Genomic DNA, 10,085 nt, shown 5'->3' with positions numbered 1-10,085 from the left:
CAGAAGTCACGAAACATGATGCATTTTGGGATATGAAGGATTTGGGAGTTGCAGAGAAAAACATCGGACAATTAATACTTTACTCGGTTTATAAACGATGTAATAGTACATACAGTCAATTATACTCATAGTATATTATATTAGGGAAGTTTGACATCAACTACCTTTCTACTTAAAAAAGATAATGTGGATTTATTGGACGATATATAAACCGTTGCCCATAATGCTTTGCACCTTCCAGCTGATGTAGTGTTCGCTTTTATTAGTAACCAGCGTACACCGGAGTTTACTCAGAAACAGATAGATTACTACAGTAACTGATAACGACAGGCATCATGTTAATATCAATAGCTCGGGCTTTCATTTTGTAATACAACGTGTATTTATTATTTTAATGTCCCTGGTTGTTGCAAAACCTGTCAAACACGTAGAGCGATAGTGCCCGCCCTATACTTCATGCTCGTTCCTGTACAACAACATCCAAACCGAACACCCCGGTGTTGAAAACGAGTGCATCTAATGTTAGCATTGATTTTTAGCTTCAACTCAAATGAATTTGTCCTGGGAATATTCACTTCAGTGATTTTTGCCGCTACGTTTTTCTCATCCTATTAATTCCAGAGATATTGAGTCTTATGTATGCATGCACAATTATTTATCTGAGAAAGCACAACTTTATGTCTTTATATGCGTCTGAACTTTCCTAGCCAAAGCTAGCTCGATGCTATCCTGTCGTCAGTGTTAGCCAGTTAGCTCCCTGTTTCTCTCCTCTCTCTACTCTCTGCTTGTGTTACGTTCATGATGGAAGACGAAACCTTTACTGACATTAGTGGTAAAGCCATCTCTCTGAGCTGTCAGGATCACTCCAGCCTCTGCAAGGAGTTCGTTGTCAGCGTCCCTAAAGTGTCCATCGGGAAGGTGATGGTGTACACCTGCTGTGTTTGGCTTTTGGCATACGCTGTGTTCTTCTTCACAGAGGTAAGATACATGAGATGTTACATTAATTAAATGTACACTGTACAGTCTATGGTTACTACGTGCTGGCAGAATCGCTGTGGCCTTATTGCGTAAAATCGATTACACAAGAGATGTGTACTATGACATTTTTTATTCTATCAAAATGTACTGTTTCCTTATGGTTTGTATGGCTATAATGGTCATATTAATTTAAAGTAAATAAGCCTTTACTATTTTACTAACCTTTATCAATTTATTACATGTTTTTATACCATATATTATTTGAGCTGCATCGATAAATCGAGTTATTGATTACTTCAGGGACAGTGGAAAAGTGTTGTTCTGATAATCTTTTCATAGTGATAACATGTTTTGTCAATGCCAAAGTGTCAGAAAAAGCTGATTTCAGCCTCTAAAGTATTGAAATATACTGCTTTTCTCTCTTTTACATAATATTAAATAACATTTATTTGGGTTTTGGACTGACAAAGAAACATGTTTGAACTTTGAGATACTGGGATAAAAATGTTTCAATATTTTCTTAAATAGTATAGGGCAAATGATTCTAGAAAGTAATTGGCAGAATAATTGATAATGAAATTGGTTATTGGTAAAAGCACTATTTACCATTATGTACACCCCATTCAAGCTTACTTATTATGTAAGAGCACACTATTGATATTTAGAAGACATTCAGGCTAGTACACTTTTTTTGCATTATTAGATTTCTGTCCGTATTATTCAACTCTCAACTGGTTCTTGGTTTGATTTTGTTAAGCCAGACCAAGAAACTCCTTGTGGACATAATAATGGTGATGCTCCTTGTGATCTGTACATTTAAATGATCAGAGTCTTCTTTATGTTTTTGAGTGGTATGTAATGATTCATATTGATATTGACAAGTTACATTGAAATGTCTTCCCTCTCTTTCAGAACACAGCCGTTCTGTCCAGTGCTATATTCATCACTCTGGTTGGCATGATGCTTCACATCCACTTTGTGAAGGTCGACCACGAGACCCTGCTCTTCATCGGCTCCTTAGGCATCCAGCTGTCTTCCAGCTACGCGTCGGGCCGTGAGACCACCACGTTCATTGAGATGGGCAAGATCAAGGATATTGTCATCAATGAAGCTATTTACATGGTGAGGACATTTTTACAACCTACAGATATGTGAGTTTATACTTTGGCAAGAAGGGTGAATTGACGTCTATTGCTTTTATTTCAGCATCAAATCATCTACTACCTGTGTGTGCTGTTGAAGGACCCTTCAGAGCCTAATGCAGTGGCGCATGTTGTGCCATTGTTTCAGGTGAGGTTTTGAATGCAAGGTGTGAGAACATCCCATAAAGCATAATAATAATAATTCATTGCATATATTTGAGTGTTTTTACAAGTGCTCAAAGAGCTTTACATTACATATTACATATACAGTATGAGACATGTAAAACATCAATACTGTGGACACTGTGTCTTGCCCAAGGATGCAATGGCATGCTGACTATATGCAGAAAAACCTATAAAAAACACTAAGGAAAGGGAAAGCTCCATAAAGCATAATAGGTCATCTTTATTAAACAGTGTTATTCAGAGTAATGTGTTTCTAATGAACCCTCTTTTCAAATTGCTTTCAGAGTTCAAAGCCAAGGCTGAACTGCTTGGTGAAAGTTTACAAAAGCTGTCAAGAGATTCTTTCAAAGTGCTGATGACCCACGTGACATACATTTTCATGTTTCTTGTCATGCAGTATGCTTTTATTATTTTTTGATGAGTAGTTTTTCTTCTCCTTTATTCCTTTGCAAAGTGTATTTTTCATGTTTCTTCCCTTTGTGAATGTGAACGTTATATATTGAATTCAAAGTGCTGCCATGTTATAAACACCAATTGTAGTTTCATAGTGATATTATGTAGCACTTTGTTGTGTAGTTAATGAAACCATTTTAGAAAAATGGCAATATGCTACTATTTTTAACCTAAAGAGCCTATCCCTTTTAACTGACATTGTTATAAAAAAAAAAATCTTTGATAATTTAACATTTTTATTTATACATTTTGATTTCGATTGACTTATGACGCCAGTGTCTGTATTGTTCAAGCATTTACACACTGTATTTTTTATTAAATGAATACATTTTATTAAAACATTACAAAATCATTATTGTTCTTTATTTAATGTTCAGGTTTAATTTGATAGAACTATCAAATTAAACCTGAAAAGCTCCTCAAAAACTGATAACTTTATCAGTTTTTGAGGAGCTTTACTTTACTTCCCCAGTAGGGGGCAGACCGACACTTACTCAGACTTGTAGAATTACCACTAGATTAATTAATCAGTTTTATAAAGAACTTAGGTAAATAAATACTAACCTTTGTTTACCCACAATAAAATAACAAGACATATTTTAAAAGTGCAATGTATGTGTACAGAAAGCCTTAGAAAGAGTTGTTACATTTATATTTTCAGACAATGTTTGCACTGTACATTTCTATAAATTACCATCCACATCCTCCTTAAGTATATTTTGACTTCCTCATAACTACTCATATCTTCATCTCTTTGAGGAAGGAGCCTCTGGTTACCTCAGCTGTCAACTTACTTGAGACTGTTGTTATACCAGTCCGGTTCTCAGAAGTGTTACTCAAGGTTTCCTCACAGACAATGACAATAATGGCAGTGTATGTAGGATCAAGTTCACAATGAGTCATCATTGGTTTTAGTGGATAGACCCAACTAGTGTGATAAAACCTTCACTTCTGAAGTATTCAAGTGCTGACCATACCGTTTTTGTTAAATTAGATTTGGAATATTTATTATCCAAGGCGTTGCTGTAAGAAGAATGATGCATCAAGTCATGTTGCAGTGATTTATCACTTTACATTTTTCTTTTAACTCTAATGTCAAAACCCAAGTACTTTTGGATAACCCCAAAACAAAGAACTTTGGACCATGAAATAATGTGCCTGTTTGTTACTGTAACTTTAAGTTTAAGTTTACTTTAAGTAACACTGCTTGAATTAGTTTCTATATACAGTAGATATATTAATATAAGTTTAAAGGTTTGCATTAGATTCCCTGGCAGCAAAAAGTCTTCCCGTCAAAGTGCCTCCTGGTTCTAACTTCCTTATAACAATACGATTGAAAGTTTAATGGGTCTCCATTGCCCACAGTTTGAAGTTCAGAGCTCCTGTTTTCACCACCACTCAGCCTATGTTTCTTCCTCAGACCATGTTTTTTTCCATCCATTTTAAATCTCGATGACCATCTGCAGCTCCCGGAAAGTCCTGTGTGTGAACCCAGGGCTCCACAGGCCAACAAAACAAGCAGAAGGGTGTGACTTTCACGGGGCGAAGCGTTACGCAGCTGTGAAGAGTGGCCCTCTGACAGGATAATAGTCCCTCCTGGAGGTGTGAAACGGTCAGGAACCAGGCCGAGGAGAAAACCCGGGAGTGACACCTCAGGGCTCCTGAATAGGCCTCATAAACCAGCATCTCCCCCCCTGAGTGTAAATCATAGGTAGTGTAGAAGCTTGGCAGGCCAACAAAACCAGTGAGGCTTTCTTTGGCCAGAGGTGTGGACGGTTAATTACCTCCCTTTATGATAGGCCTGTAATTTCACATTTACCTCAGTATTCACCTCCAGTGTTTTTGTGACAGATTAAAAAAATACACTGCAATTAATTCTGCCTGTCCTGCTACTGCTGGTTTTCACTTAATTTGAGTATATTTTGTAGTTCTCTGTTATCTAAATGGTCGATTTGAGAAATAAGCTTTGGGGTGTAGCTCCTTGTTTAGACGGAGAGGAGGAATTGGAGCTCTCTGGGGAGTTCCCTCTTTACCTCCTGCAGTGCGCACACACACACACACACACACACACACACACACACACACGCACGCACGCACACAAATGCATGCACTCATCGCGAGCTGTGAGACAAGTTAAAGGAATAGTTTGACCCGGTCAGGGAATAGTCCAGCACACCTCTTGTGCCCCACTGCAGTGGATTATATTTTCCCACTTTGTATGAAATAATAGGTACCACTTTACAATAAGACTACCCTTATAAAGGAGTCATAAATTAGGTTATGAATTAGGTTGTAAACACTTTATTAATCATTAAGAACCATTTATAAACCAGTTCTAACATAGTTTTCATACAGCAACACAGGCTCACTATTTGGCAAGATGACTAAACCTTATATTGGCTACTTAGTGAGAATCCACTCAGTGAGCAACAGACACCAAGGATGCTGGCTGATGAAGAATGCAAAGTAAGTTAAGTAGTCAATATAAGACTTAGCAGTACAGATAAATGTGTGCTCACTGTTTGGCAAGCAACCGGTCACAGTTGTCCTGTTTATCTCATATCTTATAAAAGCTTATTAATGATTTATAAAGTGTTCACAACCTAATTAATAAATGAATTACAAACTATTCGTAAACCCTTTATAAGTGTTAGTCTTATTGTAAAGTGGTACCAAATAATCACAAAAGGAATAACCTGTTCAAATGATTTAATAATGTCAAGGCTATGGAATATGCCCCAAAGGAAATGCATCAATCATTGTCCAACTAAAACAGGAAGAGTTTAGCGGTTTGGTTTTCCTTGTTAAAGAGTATTGATCTAAGTGCTTGCAGTTGCTATCTGCAGTTGCTAACCCGAGTAACGAAAATGGCAGGTGAATAAACCAAAGGAAAAGTGGAAAATAGATTGTAGTGTGTCCTGTGTTTTTGGCTGCAAGGCTCTGAGAAAATGGATCAGTTTGTCTTTGCAAGAGTGGCCCTCATAATGGTACAACTGGGAAATGCTAGTCTGAAAAAGGCTAAAAGCTGTCATTTTCTGCAACGATTGGCAAAACTTGGAGGTGGGCTACTGGTAGGCACATGTTGTTACCATAGACTGTATATAAAGGTTGTTACCTACACAAAGGCTAGCCCCCACCCCCCGTTTCCAGTGTGTATGCTAAGCTAACTGACATGTTTGAAAAGGATTTAGTGAACACGTCGTACATTTGGAACTAGGCTAGCCTCCGTTTATGCTAAATTAAGCTAACCGGCAGTGGCCTCATGTTTATACTACAAACGAGTTTCAGGTTTTTATTTGGTTTTTTTGTATTTGCAAAACTATTAGTGGTGCAGCAGATGACAATGATAATCTTGTTCTGAGAATTCTTCCAGCCATGCTTCTGAAAAACTATAAAAGAAAAAACGTGCCAAAAACAGAATCGAAGAGATTATTAAATCATATTGACAAAATACTGTGGTAGCATTTAGTATAGTCATCATTCCCCAATGCAATTATTTGTTAAAATAATACACAAATTGATAGTAATGAAAGGTGTGCACAGGTGTTCACATGGCTCAACAGCAACAGCTTTTATATAACTAATGACTGTAGTTTTGTTTTGTCTTTGTAATGTTATTCTTTTGTATTGAGTTCTTGGCTAACAGATGCGGAAGGAAGAGAGCGTCCTTGTATTGTTTGAAGTGTGTCGGTTTATACCGGCCCGCACAGGCAGGTGTAACTCGATGTCAGTTTGGATTTGAATGTCACAAAATCCCTCCCTGCCTCACTGTTAATGACAGTGTGTTTTACCGGTCGCCTTAATTTCCTTTCTGCTGAACATGTACACAGTGTTGTGGGATTGTATCTTCTGTGGGACGTGCATTTTCATATTACCCTCCAAGCCATTTTCAATATGCAGGATTTTACTCTTTATGTATTTTCTAAAGTTAGTTGACATTAGAGCTTACCTCTGGGACTCCCAACTGCAGCATCTCTTTGTTATTCTCCGTAACACTCAAAATGCACCTGATCAAGTGTCTGTTCAAACAAATGCGTAGAAAACTCACTGAAAGAGAACGCAAGCCATAAAGGAAATGTCTCCAGTAAAGGCTTTTAAGACAATAAAGTTACCAAAATAGAAAAGATTAGGCTATTAAAAAGGTGGTAAAAAAACAGTCCATAAACATTATAGACATCATAGATGTTTATTGACACAAAACAATACACAGTGAGATGCAAATGTAGAGAAAAACAGAAGCTATTCATGTTCAGTCGTGCTCAGCCTCCTCCAGTAAACTTGATTGTGTTCACATTAACAAATAGAAGTGCAAATAAGACTGAGCTGCAGGTTGAAGGATAAGCCTGGTCTCCTGGTTTGTTACCATGACGTAAGGCTCAACTCATTGCGGAAAAACAAAAATAGATGTGCAATTTCTTAATCCTCAACTGCATTTTGATTGTAGGATATTTGAGCTGCGGGCTTTCAAAAAACGCCTGTCTCCTATTCAAATAATACAACTGCTACCATGTTCCAAATAAAATGGTCTATATAACTTGGTACCTTTACCTAAATACACATTTTAAGGTGTATATTTTCATTTTTGAAAAACAATGTATCTCCAAATAATTTTAAAGCATTTCTTCATGTGTTGAGACAATTCCCTTTCTTCTTTAGCTTGATTATCCCTATAAAACCCGTCTTGGATTATCTGGAAATGCATTATCACAAAGCTTCCCCTAACAAGTTATGAATAAGTTTAACTGGGTAAAAGAAAGTCTAATTTATTGTTGTATAAAGGCAGTGACATTGCATTGGATGTTTGAAACCAGAGTGAGTTTTTCTTCAGGTGAAGACTCAAGCTCTTATTTGTTCAGGGAGCAGTTTCCTCCCTGGACAGGAAAGTCCGGTGTTGCCCTCCATCTGTCCTCTCACAGGTGACAATGTTGAACCTCAGTGTTAAGACTGCCAACATGTATTCACCCTAAGCATTAAACGCCTACAGCCCGATACTTGGTCAAACCTTTAATGTCACTGTTAAAACAACTTAAACTCCCCCCTTCTAAGTTTTTGACTCTGCCATTCAGTTTAAATTCAAATGATAAATGAAACCGACTCCTCTCAGGCCACGCCCTCGCAGCGTCACCTGGTAGATGTGAGGTAAGCGAGACGAACTTCTAGTCAGACCAGCTGGCAGCAGATAAGAGAGCCAAAGCCTGCTCTACAGGTCTGTCAGGGAGCTGACAGCAGAGAGCTGCCTGCAAACACGTATCCGTTTTACTCTGTTTGTCTCCAGAGAAAAGAGCTTAGCCATTGTAATGAGTGTGTGAGCATGTTTTTTTGTCCCATGCGTGTGTATAAAGGCAGGTCTTAACTACCATTATTCAATTCAATTCAATTCAAAACCTTTATTTATCCAGGTAAAATCCCATTGAGATCAATGATCTCTTTTTCAAGGGAGACCTGCAGAAGTAGGTTCCACAAGAAGACATAAAAACATAAACAACAGAACAACAAAAGGACATCATACAGCAAAATGTACAGGGATTACAATTTACATATTTAACTACATGTACAGGTACCAACAGCATCTGATTTTGTAGCATCCAACCAAGCTTTAAAAACATGTAGTGGTACTAGCTTGGTAATTTTCCATTCTTTTTGCAGACTGTTCCATGTTAGTGGAGCTGCACATCTAAAAGCTTTCTTCCCTAAGACAGTCCGAGCACTTGGCACATTTGATAAAACCACAGCATGCGATCTCAGGCAATAAGTACTTTCAATTCGCAGAGAGATCAGGGAGCAGATATAAGATGGTAGTTTATCCAACATGGCTTTGTAAATGAAAAAGTACCAGTGACTGAGCCTCCGTACAGTAAGTGATGGCATAACCGCCTTGGTATACAGGGTACAGTGATGCGTAAGTGCTTTACAATATGTCAAAAATCTCAGTGCACTGTGATACGCAGCATCTAAATTGCTCAGGCAATGGACAGGTGCATTCATATATAACAAATCACCATAGTCCAGCACAGGTAAAAAGGTCACAGTGACTAGCCTTTTCCTGGCCTCTTGCGAGAAACAGGACTTATTTCTGTAAAAGAAACCTAGCCTAACCCTCAGCTTTTTAAGCAGGTTATTTACATGAAATTTAAAAGTGAGACAATCATCAAGCCAGATACCCAAGTATTTGTAACAGGTAACCACTTCAAGTTGTATTCCTTGCGTAGTTACAATATCCAAAGCAGTCTCCGGTGTATTTTTAGCTTTAGAAAAGAGCATTACCTTGGTTTTATCCACATTTAAAAGAAGCTTAAGCTCAGAGAGCTGAGCCTGAATAATGTTAAAAACAGCCTGTAATTTAACAACAGCCTCGTTAATCGAGGGACCTGCACAGTACATAACGGTATCGTCCGCATAAAAATGTAAGGTTGTTCCTTCGACATTTTCACCTAAACTATTAATATAGATAGAGAATAATAGCGGACCTAAAACTGAACCTTGTGGTACACCATTAGTGATGTTTAACCACTCAGAAGACAGCCCATCAAAGTGAACACATTGGGACCTTTCAGAGAGGTAGTTCACAAACCACCCCACTGCATGGCTGGATATGCCAATACTGACCAGCCTCTGTTTCAAAATGCGATGATCGACGGTATCAAAAGCTTTGGATAGGTCAACAAATAGAGCTGCACAACTCTGCTTATTATCTAAAATACTCGTAATATCATTCACCACTTTCATTGTGGCAGTGATGGTGCTGTGTTTCTTTCTGAAGCCTGACTGATGTTTAGACAGGATGTCATTTGTACATAAAAACTCCTTTACCTGTTCACTCACTAGGCGTTCAAGAACCTTAGCCAGAACTGACAATTTAGAGTTGGGTCTATAATTGTTTAATAAGGTGGCCTCCCCTCCTTTTAGTAGTGGCAGGACATAAGCTGACTTCCATACTTTTGGGATTTTGTTCGTGCTGAGGGAGAGGTTAAAAAGAGTAGTAAGAGGTGGAGCAATACAAATCTGCAGCTATCTTTAAAAAGAAAGGTTCTACATTGTCCGGACCAGCCAGCTTTTTAGGATCTAACTTGGTTAAGACTTCACGAACAACATCAACAGTAAAAGGAGTAAAACTGAAAGGGTTTTCCAGACCACATTGTTCTGTGTCACCGACTGTGGTGTTCACAGAAGCAGAATTAGAAACAGAATGAAACAGAGAGCCACAGGACACAAAATGCTCATTAACACAATTTAGCATAGTGGCCATGTAAGGCACGGAGGTAGCTCATTACGGATATCACCGGTGGATATCGATTTTATGGCTTTCCAGAATTTTCTAGGGTTGTT

The 10,085-nt window shown here is 38.1% G+C and overlaps 1 protein-coding gene across 1 annotated transcript; it reads left to right on the top strand.

Moving 5' to 3' along the window:
* Positions 1–490: 490 nt before the first annotated feature.
* pigh (phosphatidylinositol glycan anchor biosynthesis, class H) lies at positions 491–3,081 on the top strand. The gene is made up of 4 exons (XM_034076167.2): positions 491–978; positions 1,891–2,100; positions 2,185–2,268; positions 2,591–3,081. The coding sequence occupies exons 1-4, from the start codon at positions 799–801 to the stop codon at positions 2,660–2,662; spliced, it is 546 nt and encodes a 181-aa protein (XP_033932058.1). The 5' UTR covers positions 491–798; the 3' UTR covers positions 2,663–3,081.
* The last annotated feature ends 7,004 nt before the right edge of the window (positions 3,082–10,085 follow it).

The sequence above is a fragment of the Pseudochaenichthys georgianus genome, chromosome 24, assembly GCF_902827115.2.
Source record: "Pseudochaenichthys georgianus chromosome 24, fPseGeo1.2, whole genome shotgun sequence".
Lineage (NCBI taxonomy): Eukaryota > Metazoa > Chordata > Actinopteri > Perciformes > Channichthyidae > Pseudochaenichthys > Pseudochaenichthys georgianus.
This window is presented reverse-complemented; position numbering and strand designations above follow the sequence as displayed.